The 24,072-nt window shown below is 44.1% G+C and overlaps 1 protein-coding gene across 10 annotated transcripts in view; it reads right to left on the bottom strand.

Moving 5' to 3' along the window:
* The window catches only part of Ptpmeg (protein tyrosine phosphatase Meg), a 653,263-nt gene that overhangs the window by 533,561 nt on the left and 95,630 nt on the right, over positions 1-24,072 (bottom strand). The window contains exons 1-2 of one of the 10 annotated variants that reach the window (XM_071657215.1): positions 23,062-23,109; positions 9,327-12,355 (exon numbers count right to left, since the gene is read on the bottom strand). The exons of 5 other annotated variants lie outside the window; for them this stretch is intronic. In XM_071657215.1, coding sequence (XP_071513316.1) covers positions 9,327-9,389 — 63 coding nt within the window. In that variant the 5' untranslated portion in view covers positions 9,390-12,355; positions 23,062-23,109. Of the gene's footprint in view, positions 1-9,326; positions 12,356-22,191; positions 23,110-24,072 lie in introns of those variants that run through there. 4 more of the 10 variants (XM_071657206.1, XM_071657268.1, XM_071657197.1 and 1 more) reach the window with 4 other exon arrangements.

The raw sequence follows: 24,072 nt of genomic DNA, 5'->3' as shown, positions 1-24,072 counted from the left end.
CTGACAGATCCACTCCCAGATATCTAAAACACTTCACTTCCTCCAGCCTCTCACCATTAAAACTCACCTCCCAATTGACTTGACCCTCAACCCTACTGTACCTAATAACCTTGCTCTTATTGACATTTACTCTTAACTTTCTTCTTCCACACACTTATATATATATATATATATATATATATATATATATATATATATATATATATATATATATATATATATTTTTTTTTTTTTTTTTTTTTTTTTTTTTCATACTATTCGCCATTTCCCGCGATAGCGAGGTAGCGTTAAGAACAGAGGACTGGGCCTTTGAGGGAATATCCTCACCTGGCCCCCTTCTCTGTTCCTTCTTTTGGAAAATTAAATAAAAACGAGAGGGGAGGATTTCCAGTGCCCCCGCTCCCTTCCCTTTTAGTCGCCTTCTACGACACGCAGGGAATACGTGGGAAGTATTCTTTCTCCCCTATCCCCAGGGATAATATATATATATATATATATATATATATATATATATATATATATATATATATATATATATATATATATATATTTATTTTTTTTTTCTTTTTTTGCCGCTGTCTCCCGCGTTTGCGAGGTAGCGCAAGGAAACAGACGAAAGAAATGGCCCAACCCACCCCCATACACATGTATATACAAACGTCCACACACGCAAATATACATACCTACACAGCTTTCCATGGTTTACCCCAGACGCTTCACATGCCTTGATTCAATCCACTGACAGCACGTCAACCCCGGTATACCACATCGCTCCAATTCACTCTATTCCTTGCCCTCCATTCACCCTCCCGCATGTTCAGGCCCCGATCACACAAAATCTTTTTCACTCCATCCTTCCACCTCCAATTTGGTCTCCCTCTTCTCCTCGTTCCCTCCACCTCCGACACATATATCCTCTTGGTCAATCTTTCCTCACTCATTCTCTCCATGTGCCCAAACCATTTCAAAACACCCTCTTCTGCTCTCTCAACCACGCTCTTTTTTATTTCCACACATCTCTCTTACCCTTACGTTACTTACTCGATCAAACCACCTCACACCACACATTGTCCTCAAACATCTCATTTCCAGCACATCCATCCTCCTGCGCACAACTCTATCCATAGCCCACGCCTCGCAACCATACAACATTGTTGGAACCACTATTCCTTCAAACATACCCATTTTTGCTTTCCGAGATAATGTTCTCGACTTCCAAACATTCTTCAAGGCTCCCAGAATTTTCGCCCCCTCCCCCACCCTATGATCCACTTCCGCTTCCATGGTTCCATCCGCTGCCAGATCCACTCCCAGATATCTAAAACACTTCACTTCCTCCAGTTTTTCTCCATTCAAACTCACCTCCCAATTGACTTGACCCTCAACCCTACTGTACCTGATAACCTTGCTCTTCTTCACATTTACTCAACTTTCTTCTTCCACACACTTTACCAAACTCAGTCACCAGCTTCTGCAGTTTCTCACATGAATCAGCCACCAGCGCTGTATCATCAGCTAAGAACAACTGACTCACTTCCCAAGCTCTCTCATCCCCAACAGACTTCATACTTGCCCCCCTTTCCAAAACTCTTGCATTCACCTCCCTAACAACCCCATCCATAAACAAATTAAACAACCATGGAGACATCACACACCCCTGCCGCAAACCTACATTCACTGAGAACCAGTCAGTTTCCTCTCTTCCTACACGTACACATGCCTTACATCCTCGATAAAAACTTTTCACTGCTTCTAACAACTTGCCTCCCACACCATATATTTTTGATACCTTCCACATAGCATCTCTATCAACTCTATCATATGCCTTCTCCAGATCCATAAATGCTACATACAAATCCATATATATATATATATATATATATATATATATATATATATATATATATATATATATATATATATATATATATATATATATATATATATATTCCTATGAGTCCACGGGGAAAATGAAACACGAAAAAATCCCAAGTGCATTTTCGTGTAATAATCACATCATCAGGGGAGACACAAGAGAGGAGTATAACAGTCAGTTGATATACATCGAAGAGACGAAGCTAGGACGCCATTTGGTAAACATGTGATTGTCCAAAACATACAACGAGCGTTCATAAACTTATCATTTTACAAATCTTATCAACAATAAAGTTATCTAATTTGTACAGATCATCACTAATATTAAGATTATAATTCTTTGTGTATTTAATAATAGAAGATTCAATGATATTTCTCTTGGTAATAGAGTTAGAGTTAACAACTGAGATGGCGTTACTCCAGTCAATACAATGATCATAGTTTTTAAAATGATTAAACAAGGCATTTGATTCTTGTCCCGTTCTTATACTATATTTATGTTGCTTAAGTCTAACAGAAAGATCCTTACCAGTCTGACCAACATAAAATTTATCACAGTTTCCACAAGGAACTTTATAGATGCAACCAAGAGAATTTTCTGGTGAATTCCTGATTAAGATATTCTTTACAGTATTACTGTTGCTAAAGGCAACATTTACATTAAAGGATTTAAGCAACATGGGAAGCAAAGTGAAATTATTATTAAAAGGGAGAACTAAAAGATTCTTGGTGTCAATGGGAGGTTTGGGCTCAACTCTATAAAATGATTTCTTTGCAAACTTAAGGGATTTATCAATGAAAGATCTAGGGTACTTTAACTTAGATCCAATAGAATATATCTTCTCAAACTCATCATCAATAAACTCTGGACTGCAAATACGTAATGCCCTTAGGAACATAGATTGAAATGATGATAATTTAACTCTGTCATGTTGAGATGAGTAATAATGGATATATGAGCATACATTGGTGGGTTTTCTGTATATGCTAAACTTAAACTTGTTTCCTTGTCTATGGATCATGCAATCTAAAAATGGTAACATACCATTATTTTCATTTTCTACAGTAAATTTGATGGAAGGTACTAAATTGTTAAGTAAGGGGAGAAATATTTGTAAATTTTCATTTGTTGGCCAAACACAAAGAACATCATCTACATCATCTATGGACTCATAGGAATATCTTGATCACGCGCAAAATTGTGATCCTTACCAAATGGCGTCCTAGCTTCGTCTCTTCGATGTATATCAACTGACTGTTATATTTCTCTCTTGTGTCTCCCCTGATGATGTGATCATTACACGAAAGTGCACTTGGGAACTTTTCGTGTTTCATTTTCCCCGTGGACTCATAGGAATATCTTGATCACGTAAAAAATTGTGATCCTTTCCAATATATATATATATATATATATATATATATATATATATATATATATATATATATATATATATATATATATATATATATATGCCATTGTACAAAGGCAAAGGGGATAAAGGTGAGTGTTCAAATTACAGAGGTATAAAGTTGTTGAGTATTCCTAGGAAATTATATGGGAGGGTATTGATTGAGAGGGTGAAGGCATGTACAGAGCATCAGATTGGGGAAGAGCAGTGTGGTTTCAGAAGTGGTAGAGGATGTGTGGATCAGGTGTTTGCTTTGAAGAATGTATGTGAGAAATACTTAGAAAAACAAATGGATTCGTATGTAGCATTTATGGATCTGGAGAAGGCATATGATAGAGATGATAGAGATGTTCTGTGGAAGGTATTAAGAATATATGGTGTGGGAGGCAAGTTGCTGGAAGCAGTGAAATGTGTTTATCGAGGATGTAAGGCATATGTACGTGTAGGGAGAAAGGAAATTGATTGGTTCTCAGTGAATGTCGTTTGCGGCAGGGGTGTGTGATGTCTCCATGGTTGTTTAATTTGTTTATGGATGGGGTTGTTAGGGAGGTGAATGCAAGAGTTTTGGAGAGAGGGGCAAGTATGCAGTCTGTTCTGGATGAGAGGGCTTGGGAAGTGAGTCAGTTGTTGTTCGCTGATGATACAGCGCTGGTGGCTGATTCAGGTGAGAAACTGCAGAAGCTGATGACTGAGTTTGGTAAAGTGTGTGAAAGAAGCAAGTTGAGAGTAAATGTGAATAAGAGCAAGGTTATTAGGTACAGTAGGGTTGAGGGACAAGTCAATTGGAAGGTAAGTTTGAATGGTGAAAAACTGGAGGAAGTGAAGTGTTTTAGATATCTGGGAGTGAATTTGGCAGTGGATAGAACCATGGAAGCGGAAGTGAGTCACAGGGTGGGGGAGGAGGCGAAGGTTCTGGAAGCGTTGAAGAATGTGGAAGGCGAGAATATTATCTCGGAAAGCGAAAATGGGTATGTTTGAAGGAACAGTGGTTCCAACAATGTTATATGGTTGCGAGGCGTGGGCTATAGATAGGGTTGTGCGGAGGTGGGTGGATGTGTTGGAAATGAGATGTTTGAGGACAATATGTGGTGTGAGGTGGTTTGATCGAGTAAGTAATGAAAGGGTAAGATAGATGTGTGATAATAAAAAGAATGTGGTTGAGAGAGCAGAAGAGGGTGTATTGAAATGGTTTGGTCACATGGAGAGAATGAGTGAGGAAAGATTGACAAAGAGGATATATGTGTCAGAGGTGGAGGGAACGAGGAAAAGTGGGAGACCAAACTGGAGGTGGAAGGATGGAGTGAAAAAGATTTTGAGCAATAGGGGCCTGAACATGCGGGAGGGTGAAAGGCGTGCAAGGAATAGAGTGAATTAGAACGATGTGGTATACCGGGGTCGACGTGCTGTCAATGGACTGAACCAGAATACATGAGGCGTCTGGGGTAAACCATGGAAATTCTGTGGGGCCTGGATGTGGGAAGGGACCTGTGGTTTCAGTGCATTATACATGACAGCTAGAGACTGAGTGCGAACGAATATGGCCTTTGTTGTCTTTTCGTAACGCTACCTCGCACACGTGCGGGGGAAGGGGCTGTCATTTTATGTGTGGCGGGGTGGTGACGGGAATGAATAAAGGCAGCAAGTATGAGTTATGTACATGTGTATATATGCATATGTCCGTGTATGTATATATATGTATACGATGAAATGTATATGTATGAATATGTGCGTGCGTGGACGTGTATGTATATATACATGAGTATGTGGGTGGCTTGGGCCATTCTTTCGTCAGTTTCCTTGTGCTACCTCGCTAACGTGGGAGACAGCATCCCCTCTTTATTTCCTCCCTTGTGGATCAGTTATCTATGTCTTATGGGTGGCTTGGGCCATTCTTTCGTCAGTTTCCTTGTGCTACCTCGCTAACGTGGGAGACAGCATCCCCTCTTTATTTCCTCCCTTGTGGATCAGTTATCTATGTCTTATCTCTGTTATCAACCGTTTCATTCCCGTAGTTGTTTACTAGTCCCAGGCCCTGGCAACACTTATGACCCACCACACTAACTTTAAGTATTAAGAATGTCTAAGTATCCAGATATTCATACGCACACATGAACACACAAATGACTACACAAACACAAACACACTGGGGGTGTTGATGCTGGGAGTGGTCCGTGTCGATGCTAGGAGTGGTCCGTGTCTCCTGGGAGAGGGTCCGTGTCTCCAGCTGGGAGTGGTCCGTGTCTCCAGCTGGGAGTGGTCCGTGTCTCCTGGGAAACACATTACCGTCCTGAATCTTCACATGAGTCAGCCACACGCTCTCCGTGTGTGTGTGTGTGTGTGTGTGTGTGTGTGTGTCTGTACATACATGACTGGCCACTACACGTCCCCTTCCACCCACTACAATAACTTACCACACCACAATCTGCCACCACAACGCACTACATATCCCCCTCCAGCCATTACAGTTACCTACCACAACATAATTTACCACGCGTCCCGTTTCTAAAGAAATCGGAACTCACACAACACAACAAAGTTAGCAAAAATTAGCAAGAAAATTATCGGACACACATCATAATCATAGGACACACACCATAATTATCACACACCATAATTATCGGACACACATCATAATCATCGGACACACATCATAATCATAGGACACACATCATAATTATCACACACCATAATTATCGGACACACATCATAATCATAGGACACACACCATAATTATCGGACACACACCATAATTATCACACACCATAATTATAGGACACACACCATAATCATCGGACACACATAATAATCACTGGACATACACCATAATTATCGGACATACACCATAATTATCGGACATACACCATAATTATCGGACATAGACCGTAAACAAACAAAAAATGACATAAAACAGGAAAAAATCAGAAAGGGACTCAATGAAATAAGACACATGCCAATATACTTCTTGTGTTCTGCAAAGCGCAAATCCAGGTCCACAAACTGCATCGTCCACCCCAGTGTAAGTAGAAGGTGAATTTGCATATGACTGCCAGATGAACGAGATTCTAAAAAGGTAATACGAATCGATCACCACTGAGCCAAAAACCACAATAAAGATAAATGACCCAACAAAATCCTGGCTAAACAGTAATGCCCCAAGTGTACGTACACACGGCAGATATCACCACCTCAACACAAGACTTCGTGAGGGCCATTGAGAGCACGTCCATGTGCTCAGCCCCAGGCCCGGACTTATGGAACTCAGTCTTCATAAAGACATACAAGACACCTCCAGCACGTGCACTAAATATCCTCTGCAGAAAACATCTAGATTCTGGCGTCATTCCCCACAGTCTGAAACTGACCCACATACATCGACCCACTCCACCACTAAGATGGAAGCAAATTAATCCCAAACAAAACTATCGACCAACATCATCATCATCATCGAACATCATTAAAATCTTGGTAACAGTTCTGAGAGGCCAACTGACTGGATTATGCAAGTGAACAATGTACATAACTCGGGACAACATGTTGTCAGGGCGGGAGGATCTCTGATGGTATACTCCCTGGAGTGAGCGCAGACGGGAGAGGTATATCATCATGTATACCTGGAAAATCCTAGAAGGTTTGGTTCCCAGCTTCCATTCAGAAATAACATGCTACTGGCACGACAGGCATGGAGGACTGTACAATACTACCTCTGAAATCCCAAGGTGCCATATGCACAAAAAGAGAGAACACCTTAAACATGCGGGGCCCAAGACACCTTGCCATCTACCATCATGAGAAACAGCCTGGGATGGTGCACGGTAGAGAAGTTCAAGATGCACTGGACAAGTACCTACAAAGTGTACCACACCAGCCAGGCTGTGGGGGCCTGAGGGATGCGGCCGGCTTCCAACAGCTTGCTCCACCAACGACCCAACCCACGAACTTAAACCCAGGCCAGGATGTGGGGGTAGAAGACCTCCGAAGACTTCAGGTATTCACCCTCCAGGCACTACAATAACCTACCACAACACAACCTGCCACCACAGCTCAGTAGATGTCCTCCAGCATAAACATAGTAACTACAATACCACAACTTACTACATGCCCTTCACCCAGCCACTCCCATAACCTAGCACACCAAAGTTACACCACAGTTATCGAATAGATACAACCTCTCAACACAAGCCAGACTTGTCGCCATTCACGTCAACTAATACGAGATGAAGAAAGGTTTACGCCTCTCTACCTTGCGGTACCAAGCCTTCCCTACCTTACTGGTACCAAGACCTTCCCGCCTTACTGGTACCAAGCCTTCCACACCTTACTGGCTCACAAAACCCCTTACCTTACCTTACCTTACTGGCCTTAAGCCTTCCCTACCTTACTGTCCCGATGGGTTAGGCTGGAGCCAGTGTGTATGTAGCTGGGAGTAAGGGTGAAGAATGAGAGGTTTTCAACAAACATGCAGGAGGATAAGACTTAAGCTGAGGTGGAGTGCGGGCCGTCAATACTCGAAGAGAAGGATAGGCTTGTAGCTGGGGGGGGGGGGGGGGGGGGGGTCCAGGTTGAAGACTGTCAACGTGTTGCAGAGAACTAGGAATGCAGCTGGGGGGGGGGGGGGGGAGGTTGTGAACACACCTGGCTGGAGGTGATGAGGGTAGTCGTCACACCTGGAGAACGCTAGAATGCAAGGACTGTAGCTGAAGGGTAAGAGGTCAACACACCTGCACAAAGATAAGATTGGGGGGGGGGGGGGGTTGACGGTTGCCAGTACACCTGTGGAAGGGCTGGACCGTAGCTGGCGTGGTTTGTGCTGTCAAAACTCTTATAAAAGGCTACACCTGTAGCTTGGGATGGAGCGAATACCTGGTGACGTCTTCGGAGGTCTTCACTCACACAATCAGGACTGGGCCCAGACTGCTGGGTTGGGTGGTTGGTGGAGCAAGGTGTTGGAAGCCGGCCGCATCCCTCAGGCCCCCACAGCCTGGCTGGTGTGGTACACTTTGTAGGTACTTGTCCAGTGCATCTTGAACTTCTCTACCGTGCACCATCCCAGGCTGTTTCTCATGATGGTAGATGGCAAGGTGTCTTGGGCCCCGCATGTTTAAGGTGTTCTCTCTTTTTGTGCATATGGCACCTTGGGATTTCAGAGGTAGTATTGTACAGTCTTCCATGCCTGTCGTGCCAGTAGCATGTTATTTCTGAATGGAAGTTGGGAACCAAACCTTCTAGGATTTTCCAGGTATACATGATGATATACCTCTCCCGTCTGCACTCGCTCCAGGGAGTATACCCTCAGAGATTTCATCCATTCCAGCAATTTAGTTTCTTTACCACATTAATACGGGCTGAGAAAGATTTCTTGACATTTCTAATACCACAATTTCGCCCGCCTGGTAATGTTAGAACGCAACAATATTAAATTTGTAATAGAATCAGCGCCTTCAATAATATCATTATTGGTTTTTCTTTGCTTATCTTGAATGTCCGCAGGATCCAGCCTGCCACCCTTCTGCATGAGGCAACCGTTGATTTGTTGTGTTCGTTAAAGGTTAAGTCGTTAGACATTATTACTCCAAGGTCTTTCACATTATTTAACTAGTTTATGATACTGTCTGTGTCTATCCGATATTCTGAGTTGTTTGTGATTTCTTCATTTTCCTCATACCGAAGTTGTCAACACACCTGAAGAAAGACAGGACTGTAGCTTGGGTGAGTTGGAAAGTGAAGGTTGACAACACACTTGCAGAAGACTAGGACTGTACAGAGGGGAGGGGGGGGGGGGCAACACACTTGCAGAGGGTGGGGGTGAGTGTTGTTAACACACCTACAGAGGGGCAAAGACGGCAGGTAGGGGTGAGGATGATGACTGTTAACATGTCTGTAGAGGGATAAGACGGCAGCTAGGGGTGGGCGGGGGGGGGGTGAGGTTTGTTAACACACTTGCAGAGGGGCTAGAACGGTAGCTAGGGGTGGGTGGGAGTGAGGGTTGCCAACACACCTGGAGAAGGCTAGGATGGTAGCTAGGAGTGAGGGTTGTCAACACACCTGCAGGAGGCACAGCTGTACAAAGTTGGGGAACTTGGAGGGGAGGACCATGAAGAGCAGCATCCCGGTCTTCGAATATCCCCACCAGCACCTGCTGGTGTTGGAGGTGATGTTGTTGGAGGCGGTGTTGGTGGGTGCGTTGGAGGACGTGAGGCCAGACACACGCCCCTAGCAGCAGCAGCAGCAGCAGCAACTCCAACACCCCTGGCGGTACATAGTGAACGTGGGGCGGTAGGAGGTAGTGAGGAACCTACGACACCAACCTCCCTAGGTGCAGGACACGCCCCTAGCCTGGTGCAGGACACGCCCCTAGCCTGATGCAGGAACTATCCCAGTACAGGACACGCCCCCAGCCTGGCGCAGGACACGCCCCTAGCCTGGTGCAGGAACTATCCCAGGTACAGAACACGCCCCCAGCCTGGTGCAGGACCTCCCTAGGTACAGGACACGCCCCCAGCCTGGTGCAGGACCTCCCTAGGTACAGGACACGCCCCCAGCCTAGTGCAGGACCTATTCCAGGTTCAGGACAGACCGCTAGCGTGGCGCAGGCCCTACCCTAGGTGGATATCACGCCCTAGCGTAACACAGGATGACTCTTGGTGAAGAACACTCCCCTAGCGTAGCGAAGGACCTGCCCCACGTGCAGGCCAGACCCCTAGCGTGGCGCAGGACCCACCCTAGGAGAACACACCCCTAGCGCGGCCCAGGAACCAACAACCTCACCCGCGCTGCTCTGCCTTTCCACTGAAGGAAAGTTTTTGATCTTATAGTTTGCAGTTAATCTTGGCTGCGACCCTGCACCTTGCACTATTGCTGGAACACCTCCCCTGGGCTCCAACACTCCGCTCAACACTTATCGAAAGTCTTCCAAGAACTGTGAGTAAAGCTTCAAGTTTTGTGTTTTATACAGTGTTGCTGTGTCTGCAGGAGCTGGACGTGGCACACCAGTCAGGAGGCCGATGTCTGACGCACTGGCTCACTTGACTGCGTCACTTGACACGTCAACACCTCATTACGTCACTTGACGCGTCAGCACCTCATTGCGTCACTTGACGTGGTATCACTTCACTACGTCACTTAGCAAGTAAACACTACTACGTCACTTGACACGTCCACACCTCCCTGCTGCTTCACAGCAACACTTGTTTACCTCACCTGCCCTAATGTTTATCTTACCAAACTTGACCTTAGCTACTGTGACAAACTTGACGTGGTCATCAACTGACACTTCCACAGTAACATACGTCACGTTACGTAACACTTGCCAAATTACTTGTTGTGTAAAACAGTCAGCTCTATATGTCCATGATTCAACCCCGGGTCAAACACTTGTTATATCATGTTTAATGGTAATAGTAACAGATCTGTTACACCAACTACTCGATCTATGGTACAATGATATGTTACCAGTTACACAGTAACACTCGTACTGTTACTTCAACTCTAACAAACTGCTGGCTGACCGTTACTTAATAACTTGTTACATTACGAGAGTGCCAGCGCATCTTACCACCTAACATTGATTTTCAGGTTAATCCCACACATCACAGAGGCAGGTTGTCAGGTTAACCACATGACAGCAGCAGACTTCCAAGTTATTCACATATAAAGCAGTAGATCAGGTTCAACAGATCAGCTGGTTTACAGGTTATTCATATGAACGCCTCACAGATTCTCAGGTTAATCACACGAACAAGTGGCAGTATCTCAGGTTAATCACACAAAAAGATTTTCACGTTACTCACAAAAAAGAAGCAAATTTTCTGGTCAATCAAACACAGAAACACATTATCGAGCTGATCATATACACAGTTGCAGATCTCCACGTTGATCACATACACAACACCTAGTTCTTGAGTGACACAACCAGCGGCAGAGTTCGTGATTAACACATCTCCACTGAATTTTCAAGTTGATCACATAGACTGGCAAATTTCATATTAATCACAAAACAGAAGCATGTTTCCAGATTAATCAAAAACAGTCGAAGATTTCCAGATAATCATGTAAATATTACAGTAACAAAGTTTCAGGTAAATTACAAAAACAGTGGCAGATGTTCTGGTTAACAGTGGCAGATATTCTAGTTAACAGTGGCAGATGTTCTGGTTAACAGTGGCAGATGTTCTGGTTAACAGTAGCAGATGTTCTGGTTAACAGTAGCAGATGTTCTGGTTAACAGTAGCAGATGTTCTGGTTAACAGTAGCAGATGTTCTGGTTAACGGTAGCAGATGTTCTGGTTAACGGTAGCAGATGTTCTGGTTAACAGTGGCAGATGTTCTGGTTAACAGTAGCAGATGTTCTGGTTAACAGTAGCAGATGTTCTGGTTAACAGTAGCAGATGTTCTGGTTAATAGTAGCAGATGTTCTGGTTAACAGTAGCAGATGTTCTGGTTAACAGTAGCAGATGTTCTGGTTAACAGTAGCAGATGTTCTGGTTAACAGTAGCAGATATTCTGGTTAACAGCGGCAGATGTTCTGGTTAACAGTAGCAGATGTTCTGGTTAATCACATAAAAGTAACAGACTTTGTTACTTAACTAATTACACACACCTACCCTGTTTCTTACTCCCTTAAGTGTTCCTTACTCTTAGTGGTCCTCTCACTTACACATAACATGCAGACAACACAACACCAACATTGAAGGCTGTTACGGCAGTGAGCAGTGAACGTTGTGCAGGACGCACGGATCATACTGGAGCTCTGGCTAAGGTAGCCATTACTCTGGCACGGCAGATGGCGGGGCAGACTGGACGACCTCAGCTCTGCCTGTATACTGTGGACGTCTCTCTCAATCTCTCTCGCTCCCTCTGTATATATCAATATATACTGTACAGGCTGGTCTCTCTTTATATCCTCTGGAGGCTGGTCTAGTTCTCACATCCCCTGTAGGCTGGTCTCTCTCACGGACGTGTTATAAGCTCTCAGTGTCTGGAAGGTCCAGTTGTCCTTGGGTTTTGCACTTTCAGAGTGACTTAAATTCTGTGTAATTTTGAATTTATGACAAAATCTTTCTGTTTCAATCTTCCTGTTAATACGAGAAAGTTAAACGTATTGATGCAATGAAAAAAAAATCAGTCGTTACGTAAATATATATATATATATATATATTTTTTTATTATACTTTGTCGCTGTCTCCCGCGTTTGCGAGGTAGCGCAAGGAAACAGACGAAAGAAATGGCCCAACCCCCCCCCATACACATGTATATACATACGTCCACACACGCAAATATACATACCTACACAGCTTTCCATAGCTTACCCCAGACGCTTCACATGCCTTGATTCAATCCACTGACAGCACGTCAACCCCGGTATACCACATCGCTCCAATTCACTCTATTCCTTGCCCTCCTTTCACCCTCCTGCATGTTCAGGCCCCGATCACACAAAATCTTTTTCACTCCATCTTTCCACCTCCAATTTGGTCTCCCTCTTCTCCTTGTTCCCTCCACCTCCGACACATATATCCTCTTGGTCAATCTTTCCTCACTCATCCTCTCCATGTGCCCAAACCACTTCAAAACACCCTCTTCTGCTCTCTCAACCACGCTCTTTTTATTTCCACACATCTCTCTTACCCTTACGTTACTCACTCGATCAAACCACCTCACACCACACATTGTCCTCAAACATCTCATTTCCAGCACATCCATCCTCCTGCGCACAACTCTATCCATAGCCCACGCCTCGCAACCATACAACATTGTTGGAACCACTATTCCTTCAAACATACCCATTTTTGCTTTCCGAGATAATGTTCTCGACTTCCACACATTCTTCAAGGCCCCCAGGATTTTCGCCCCCTCCCCCACCCTATGATCCACTTCCGCTTCCATGGTTCCATCCGCTGCCAGATCCACTCCCAGATATCTAAAACACTTCACTTCCTCCAGTTTTTCTCCATTCAAACTCACCTCCCAATTGACTTGACCCTCAACCCTACTGTACCTAATTACCTTGCATTTACTCTTAACTTTCTTCTTTCACACACTTTACCAAACTCAGTCACCAGCTTCTGCAGTTTCTCATCCGAATCAACCACCAGCGCTGTATCATCAGCGAACAACAACTGACTCACTTCCCAAGCTCTCTCATCCACAACAGACTTCATACTTGCCCCTCTTTCCAAAACTCTTGCATTCACCTCCCTAACAACCTCATCCATAAACAAATTAAACAACCATGGAGACATCACACACCCCTGCCGCAAACCTACATTCACTGAGAACCAATCACTTTCCTCTCTTCCTACACGTACACATGCCTTACATCCTCGATAAAAACTTTTCACTGCTTCTAACAACTTGCCTCCCACACCATATATTCTTAATACCTTCCACAGAGCATCTCTATCAACTCTATCATATGCCTTCTCCAGATCCATAAATGCTACATACAAATCCATTTGCTTTTCTAAGTATTTCTCACATACATTCTTCAGAGCAAACACCTGATCCACACATCCTCTACCACTTCTGAAACCACACTGCTCTTCCCCAATCTGATGCTCTGTACGTGCCTTCACCCTCTCAATCAATACCCTCTCATATAATTTACCAGGAATACTCAACAAACTTATACCTCTGTAATTTGAGCACTCACTCTTATCCCCTTTGCCTTTGTACAATGGCACTATGTTAATTGACAGGCGCGCGAAAGAGAGACTTTTGGATGTTAATGTGCTGAGAGGTGCAACTGTAGGGATGTCTGATCATTATCTTGTGGAGGCTAAGGTGAAGATTTGTATGGGTTTTCAGAAAAGAAGAGTGAATGTTGGGGTGAAGAGGGTGGTGAGAGTAAGTGAGCTTGGGAAGGAGACTTGTGTGAGGAAGTACCAGGAGAGACTGAGTACAGAATGGAAAAAGGTGAGAACAATGGAAGTAAGGGGAGTGGGGGAGGAATGGGATGTATTTAGGGAATCAGTGATGGATTGCGCAAAAGATGCTTGTGGCATGAGAAGAGTGGGAGGTGGGTTGATTAGAAAGGGTAGTGAGTGGTGGGACGAAGAAGTAACATTATTAGTGAAAGAGAAGAGAGAGGCATTTGGACGATTTTTGCAGGGAAAAAATGCAATTGAGTGGGAGATGTATAAAAGAAAGAGACAGGAGGTCAAGAGAAAGGTGCAAGAGGTGAAAAAGAGGGCAAATGAGAGTTGGGGTGAGAGAGAGAGTATCATTAAATTTTAGGGAGAATAAAAAGATGTTCTGGAAGGAGGTAAATAAAGTGCGTAAGACAATGGAGCAAATGGGAACTTCAGTGAAGGGCGCAAATGGGGAGGTGATAACAAGTAGTGGTGATGTGAGAAGGAGATGGAGTGAGTATTTTGAAGGTTTGTTGAATGTGTTTGATGATAGAGTGGCAGATATAGGGTGTTTTGGTCGAGGTGGTGTGCAAAGTGAGAGGGTTAGGGAAAATGATTTGGTAAACAGAGAAGAAGTAGTAAAAGCTTTGCGGAAGATGAAAGCTGGCAAGGCAGCAGGTTTGGATGGTATTGCAGTGGAATTTATTAAAAAAGGGGGGACTGTATTATTGACTGGTTGGTAAGGTTATTTAATGTATGTATGACTCATGGTGAGGTGCCTGAGGATTGGCGGATATATATATATATCATCTCTCAAAAGTCAAAAGAAGACCCATAAACACAAATTAACCAACTAAGAGTCTTGATAGAAATACCCAGCAGAGCAAGAAGGAGATAACCAACAAAACAGAAGGATATCTACACACCCTCGCCCAGGTATTTTAGAAATTCATGCCACAGTATAAGAAGGTAGTATACCAATTCCACCACCGTCACCTCCTCCCACCAGCAATCCCTCGTCCCTGGGTTACAGTTCAGCTCCACAAACATATCGCAGTCATCCCCGGTGGTACAAATCCACTCCCCTCCATTCATGTCCCCATAACTTGTGTAAACATTCTCTACGTACATTCATTGTCTCCGGAAATGTAACCTCTTAATTATTAGTGAATATCATCATTATTTTCATTTTCATTATAGCTGTTATCATTATTATTGGTTATTATTATTTTTATTATCATTATTACTATTATCATTATTATTATTATTATTATCATTATTATTATTATTATTATTATTATTATTATTATTATTATAAGAAACACTATAATAATAACAATAACAATAATAATAATAATAATAATAATAATAATAATAATAATAATAATAATAATAACAATAATAATATGTGGTGTGAGGTGGTTTGATCGAGTAAGTAATGTAAGGGTGAGAGAGATGTGCGGAAATAAAAGAGTGTGGTTGAGAGAGCAGAAGAGGGTGTTTTGAAATGGTTTGGTCACATGGAGAGAATGAGTGGGGAAAGATTGACCAAGAGGATATATGTGTCAGAGGTGGAGGGAAGGAGGAGGAGTGGGAGACCAAACTGGAGGTGGAAAGATGGAGTGAAAAAGATTTTGGGTGATCGGGGCCTGATTGTCCTCAAACATCTCATTTCCAGCACATCCACCCTCCTGCGCACAACTCTATCCACAGCCCACGCCTCGCAACCATACAAAATTGTTGGAACCACTATTCCTTCAAACATACCCATTTTTGCTTTCCGAGATAATGTTCTCGACTTCCGCACATTCTTCAAGGCTCCCATGATTTTCACCCCCTCCCCCACCCTATGATCCACTTCCGCTTCCATGGTTCCATCCGCTGCCAGATCCACTCCCAGATATCTAAAACACTTTACTTCCTCCAGTTTTTCTCCAATCAAACTTACCTCCCAACTGACTTGACCCTCAACCCTACTGTACCTAATAACCTTGCTCTTATTCACATTTACTCTTAACTTTCTTCTTTCACACACTTTACCAAACTCAGTCACCAGCTTCTGCAGTTTCTCACATGAATCAGCCACCAGCGCTGTATCATCAGCGAACAACAACTGACTCACTTCCCAAGCTCTCTCATCCACAACAGACTTCATACTTGCCCCTCTTTCCAAAATTCTTGCATTCACCTCCCTAACAACCCCATCCATAAACAAATTAAACAACCATGGAGACATCACACACCCCTGCCGCAAACCTACATTCACTGAGAACCAATCACTTTCCTCTCTTCCTACACGTACACATGCCGATAAAAACTTTTCACTGCTTCTAACAACTTGCCTCCCACACCATATATTCTTAATACCTTCCACAGAGCATCTCTATCAACTCTATCATATGCCTTCTCCAGATCCATAAATGCTACATACAAATCCATTTGCTTTTCTAAGTATTTCTCACATACATTCTTCAAAGCAAACACCTGATCCACACATCCTCTACCACTTCTGAAACCACACTGCTCTTCCCCAATCTGATGCTCTGTACATGCCTTCACCCTCTCAATCAATACCCTCCCATATAATTCATATATATATATATATATATATATATATATATATATATATATATATATATATATATATATATATCTTTCTTTCAAACTATTTGCCATTTCCCGCATTAGCGAGGTAGCGTTAAGAACAGAGAACTGGGCCTTTGAGGGAAATCCTCACCTGGCCCCCTTCTCTGTTCCTTCTTTTGGAAAATTAAAAAAAGAAATTAATATATATATATATATATATATATATATATATATTCCTATGAGTCCACGGAGAAAATGAAACGATAAGTTCCCAAGTGCACTTTCGTGTAATAATCACATCAGGGGAGATACACGAAAGATATATAAGTCAGCTGATATACAACAAAGAAACGTAGCTAGGACGCCATTTGGTAAACATGTGATTGTCCAGGACAAGCGTATCATTGTCTTGGACAATCACGTGTTTACCAAATGACGTCCTAGCTACGTCTCTTCGTTGTTTATCGACTGACTGTTATATTTCTCTCTTGTGTCTCTCCTGATGATGTGATCATTATACGAAAGTGCACTCGGGAACTTATCGTGTTTCATTTTCCCCGTGGACTCATAGGAATATCTTGATCACCCGCAAAATTGTGATCCTTTCCAAGAGAGAGAGAGAGAGAGAGAGAGAGAGAGAGAGAGAGAGAGAGAGAGAGAGAGAGAGAGAGAGAGAGAGAGTTATCTTTAAAGATAAATATTCATTAGATATATTAATTAGCGATTCGTCAGGAAGCAACCCAAAATCAGTGATATCCTGGTGTGTGTGTGTGTGTGTGTGTGTGTGTGTGTGTGTGTGTGTGTGTGTGTGTGTGTGTGTGTGTGTGTGTGTGTGCGTGTTTGAGGGTATAACAGTACAGTGTTCCGACCAGTGTAGAGTTGCGGGGTCATGAGAGGCTAAGGTGAATCAGGCACAGGTGTGAGGGGCAGGAGGAGGAGAGTGAGGGAGTGAGGCAAGTGAGAGCCAGGGATGGGAGAGTGAGGCAGTGAGAGCCAGGGATGGAGTGAGAGGCAATGAGAGCCAGGGATCTTACAGGCTTGGACTACTGCCATGCATCACGCTCCTCTGCACCGTCTCAAATATAGACCAGAAGACCAGGATTACTCTTGCCCTCACTACCATACCTGCCCTCACTACCATACCTGCCCTCACTACCACACCTGCCCTCACTACTATACCTGCCCTCACTACCATACCTGCCCTCACTACCATACCAGCCCTCACTACCATACCTGCCCTCACCTACCATACCTGCCCTCACTACCATACCAGCCCTCACTACCATACCTGCCCTCACTACCATACCTGCCCTCACTACCATACCTGCCCTCACTACCATACCTGCCCTCACTACCATACCTGCCCTCACTACCATACCTGCCCTCACTACCATACCAGCCCTCACTACCATACCTGCCCTCACTACCATACCAGCCCTCACTACCATACCTGCCCTCACTACCATACCTGCCCTCACCACCATACCAGCCCTCACTACCATACCTGCCCTCACTACCATACCTGCCCTCACTACCATACCTGCCCTCACTACCATACCTGCCCTCACCACCATACCAGCCCTCACTACCATACCTGCCCTCACTACCATACCTGCCCTCACTACCACACCTGCCCTTACTACCACACCTGCCCTCACTACCACACCTGCCCTCACTACCACACCTGCCCTCACTACCACACCTGCCCTCACTACCACACCTGCCCTCACTACCACACCTGCCCTCACTACCACACCTGCCCTCACTACCACACCTGCCCTCACTACCACACCTGCCCTCACTACCACACCTGCCCTCACTACCAACACCTGCCCTCACTACACACCTGCCCTCACTAACCACACCTGCCCTCACTACCACACCTGCCCTCACTACCACACCTGCCCTCACTACCATACCTGCCCTCACCACCATACCAGCCTCACTACCATACCAGCCTCACTACCATACCTTGCCCTCACTACCATAACCTGCCCTCACCACCATACCAGCCCTCACTACCACACCTGCCCTCACTACCACACCTGCCCTCACTACCACAGCTGCCCTCACCAACATGCCTATCCTCACCAACATAACTATCCTCACCAACATAACCTGCCTTCACCAACATGCCTATCCTCACCAACATAACCTGCCTTCACCAACATAACTATCCTCACCAACATAACCTGCCTTCACCAACATAACTATCCTCACCAACATAAACTATCCTCATCATGACCGCACACTATCCTTAACATGATCACACACTCACTATCCTCAACATAACGTTCACTATCCTCATCATGACCGCACACTATCCTTAACATGATCACACACTCACTATCCTCAACATAACGTTCACTATCCTCATCATGACCGCACACTATCCTTAACATGATCACACACTCACTATCCTCAACATAACGTTCACTATCCTCATCATGACCGCACACTATCCTTAACATGATCACACACTCACTATCCTCAACATAACGTTCACTATCCTCATCATGACCGCACACTATCCTTAACATGATCACACACTCACTATCCTCAACATAACGTTCACTATCCTCATCATGACCGCACACTATCCTTAACATGATCACACACTCACTATCCTCAACATAACGTTCACTATCCTCATCATGACCGCACACTATCCTTAACATGATCACACACTCACTATCCTCAACATAACGTTCACTATCCTCATCATGACCGCACACTATCCTTAACATGATCACACACTCACTATCCTCAACATAACGTTCACTATCCTCATCATGACCGCACACTATCCTTAACATGATCACACACTCACTATCCTCAACATAACGTTCACTATCCTCATCATGACCGCACACTATCCTTAACATGATCACACACTCACTATCCTCAACATAACGTTCACTATCCTCATCATGACCGCACACTATCCTTAACATGATCACACACTCACTATCCTCAACATAACGTTCACTATCCTCATCATGACCGCACACTATCCTTAACATGATCACACACTCACTATCCTCAACATAACGTTCACTATCCTCATCATGACCGCACACTATCCTTAACATGATCACACACTCACTATCCTCAACATAACGTTCACTATCCTCATCATGACCGCACACTATCCTTAACATGATCACACACTCACTATCCTCAACATAACGTTCACTATCCTCATCATGACCGCACACTATCCTTAACATGATCACACACTCACTATCCTCAACATAACGTTCACTATCCTCATCATGACCGCACACTATCCTTAACATGATCACACACTCACTATCCTCAACATAACGTTCACTATCCTCATCATGACCGCACACTATCCTTAACATGATCACACACTCACTATCCTCAACATAACGTTCACTATCCTCATCATGACCGCACACTATCCTTAACATGATCACACACTCACTATCCTCAACATAACGTTCACTATCCTCATCATGACCGCACACTATCCTTAACATGATCACACACTCACTATCCTCAACATAACGTTCACTATCCTCATCATGACCGCACACTATCCTTAACATGATCACACACTCACTATCCTCAACATAACGTTCACTATCCTCATCATGACCGCACACTATCCTTAACATGATCACACACTCACTATCCTCAACATAACGTTCACTATCCTCATCATGACCGCACACTATCCTTAACATGATCACACACTCACTATCCTCAACATAACGTTCACTATCCTCATCATGACCGCACACTATCCTTAACATGATCACACACTCACTATCCTCAACATAACGTTCACTATCCTCATCATGACCGCACACTATCCTTAACATGATCACACACTCACTATCCTCAACATAACGTTCACTATCCTCATCATGACCGCACACTATCCTTAACATGATCACACACTCACTATCCTCAACATAACGTTCACTATCCTCATCATGACCGCACACTATCCTTAACATGATCACACACTCACTATCCTCAACATAACGTTCACTATCCTCATCATGACCGCACACTATCCTTAACATGATCACACACTCACTATCCTCAACATAACGTTCACTATCCTCATCATGACCGCACACTATCCTTAACATGATCACACACTCACTATCCTCAACATAACGTTCACTATCCTCATCATGACCGCACACTATCCTTAACATGATCACACACTCACTATCCTCAACATAACGTTCACTATCCTCATCATGACCGCACACTATCCTTAACATGATCACACACTCACTATCCTCAACATAACGTTCACTATCCTCATCATGACCGCACACTATCCTTAACATGATCACACACTCACTATCCTCAACATAACGTTCACTATCCTCATCATGACCGCACACTATCCTTAACATGATCACACACTCACTATCCTCAACATAACGTTCACTATCCTCATCATGACCGCACACTATCCTTAACATGATCACACACTCACTATCCTCAACATAACGTTCACTATCCTCATCATGACCGCACACTATCCTTAACATGATCACACACTCACTATCCTCAACATAACGTTCACTATCCTCATCATGACCGCACACTATCCTTAACATGATCACACACTCACTATCCTCAACATAACGTTCACTATCCTCATCATGACCGCACACTATCCTTAACATGATCACACACTCACTATCCTCAACATAACGTTCACTATCCTCATCATGACCGCACACTATCCTTAACATGATCACACACTCACTATCCTCAACATAACGTTCACTATCCTCATCATGACCGCACACTATCCTTAACATGATCACACACTCACTATCCTCAACATAACGTTCACTATCCTCATCATGACCGCACACTATCCTTAACATGATCACACACTCACTATCCTCAACATAACGTTCACTATCCTCATCATGACCGCACACTATCCTTAACATGATCACACACTCACTATCCTCAACATAACGTTCACTATCCTCATCATGACCGCACACTATCCTTAACATGATCACACACTCACTATCCTCAACATAACGTTCACTATCCTCATCATGACCGCACACTATCCTTAACATGATCACACACTCACTATCCTCAACATAACGTTCACTATCCTCATCATGACCGCACACTATCCTTAACATGATCACACACTCACTATCCTCAACATAACGTTCACTATCCTCATCATGACCGCACACTATCCTTAACATGATCACACACTCACTATCCTCAACATAACGTTCACTATCCTCATCATGACCGCACACTATCCTTAACATGATCACACACTCACTATCCTCAACATGACGTTCACTATTCTCATCATGACTCACTATCTCAACACAACAATATCTACACGGTAACATGACAGAGACAGAAGTGAAGCAAGGCTTCCAGACATCACTAGTATAAGAGTAAACATTACGAGAATGTTATTATGGATGTCGTAGTACCAGCAAGAGAAGCAGGAGAGGTAGAGGAAGGCAAGAAGGCCTGCATTCGGCGAGCCCTGGAGTGTGCATTACCAAACACGTCAGCAATAGAGTCTCATAACACAGGAGGGTCGGGCCAAGCATGTGCCAACCCACTCACACCATCACAGTGGGGCCCCCTCCCACCCAGTGTCCTTATTCAAAACACAAGTGGCGTTTTATAAATGTAAGGTGGTGTGATGTGGCTGGTCAGTAGCATCTGGTGTGGTGTGCACAATGCGCGGTCAACCTGCCCATGTTTTGGCTTGTACCACATAGTTTCGTTCACATCACGCTCTAACATAACATCTCTCAACACCCATTTAGAACTTCACAGTGACTGATTCATGGGTTCTAGAGTGCGTATGAGCGGTAGTTAGTGCTAAACTGATGGTAAACACCGTATAATATCCGTGTTTTACTTTGCAATTGTCTTTGTCAGCGTGGAGGCGGACATAAACAATGCACCACAATGTCCAGCAGGATGCGTCCACAGAAAACGGATCGGACAGACCCCAGCCCGCGTTAAGGGGGCGTCTGCAGTATTTTTCTTACACTCTTTTCACTCAAAATCACACAAGAGATTTTCTACATATATACAGTTGTGTCAAACGTAATAGATATGTCTGTGTGAACCGGTGGAGGAAGGTTTACAGGGTCGTGGATGACAAATACGCCTTCATCATCGGTACACGAGCGCGTTCTGCCTTTCCAAGGATCATAATTATCACAAATAAGCCAGTGGCTCCACTAATTAAGACTGGTAATGTTCCAGGTAATGATCCTGCTCCATCCACGGCCACTTTACAACCCGTGCACCCCGGTTACAAGACAAACCCAAACGAAATTCACGAATTCTGTCCAGATTTTCGCGGTTGGCGCCGCACAGTGGTCCGCTCTGGCCAGCAGCTCGACAATCAATATGGCAGCAGCCATCCTCCCGCCCCTTATACCACTCGCTAAACGCACGCACGCACGCACGCAGTGCAGGGGGGTGCAGGGGGTCACGCCACCCGCACGGCCACGGACGCCAGCACACGCACGCACGAACACCAGGCCACACCGACGATGGACAGACGGACAGAGGTTGGTCCACAGACGGCTGGATGACAAGTCATGCACAGATTTCATGACATTTACGTACAGAAAGGCTAGCGTGTGTGTGTGTGTGTGTGTGTGTGTGTGTGTGTGTGTGTGTGTGTGTGTGTGTGTTATAATAATAATAATAATAATAATAATAATAATAATAATAATAATAATAACAGGTTTACTGAATTCAGAAAGTGTTTCGGCTGGTAACACACGGATGAGGTATCACGGTCATAGCTGGGGGTTGTAACGTTAACTATAACATGACAACACAGGTTATGATTAAGGTGGGGCTGGACACACACACGATCCTTCACGGTAACCAACCTGGCACGGCCAAATCAAAGTCCACCTGGAGCGAGACGGAAGAAGAGTAGGATAAAAAAAAACAAGTGGCCATGATTCAGGGCTCCACAGGTGTCTGTAGACCTGACTCTAATGTAGAAAGGTTAGAGGAAGAAAGACGCGGAAGGAGGAAGAGAATTCCATGGCTCAGGTGTTCCAGGGAGAAGAGAGGCATCATAACGGTTGATCCTCGAGTAGCTGGTCAACACACAGTGAAGCAGCAGCAACACACATTCCTCGGGTTCAGTCCCTGAGGTGGAGCCCCACACAGACAGACAGACAGACAGCTTACGAGAACAGTGGCCAAGCTAATATTTGTGGAACAGACAGAATAACATCATGGCGAGAGGACTGAACCTTGAGGAATACCACCGGGGGATAGAGAGACACATATAACCAAAGGAAGGAAGTTGAGCAAGCCTATGCCAG

Source organism: Panulirus ornatus, chromosome 4, assembly GCF_036320965.1.
Source record: "Panulirus ornatus isolate Po-2019 chromosome 4, ASM3632096v1, whole genome shotgun sequence".
In the NCBI taxonomy this organism is placed as follows: Eukaryota; Metazoa; Arthropoda; class Malacostraca; order Decapoda; family Palinuridae; genus Panulirus; species Panulirus ornatus.
Note: the sequence above shows the minus strand (reverse complement) of the source record. Positions and strands in the feature narration are given on the sequence as shown.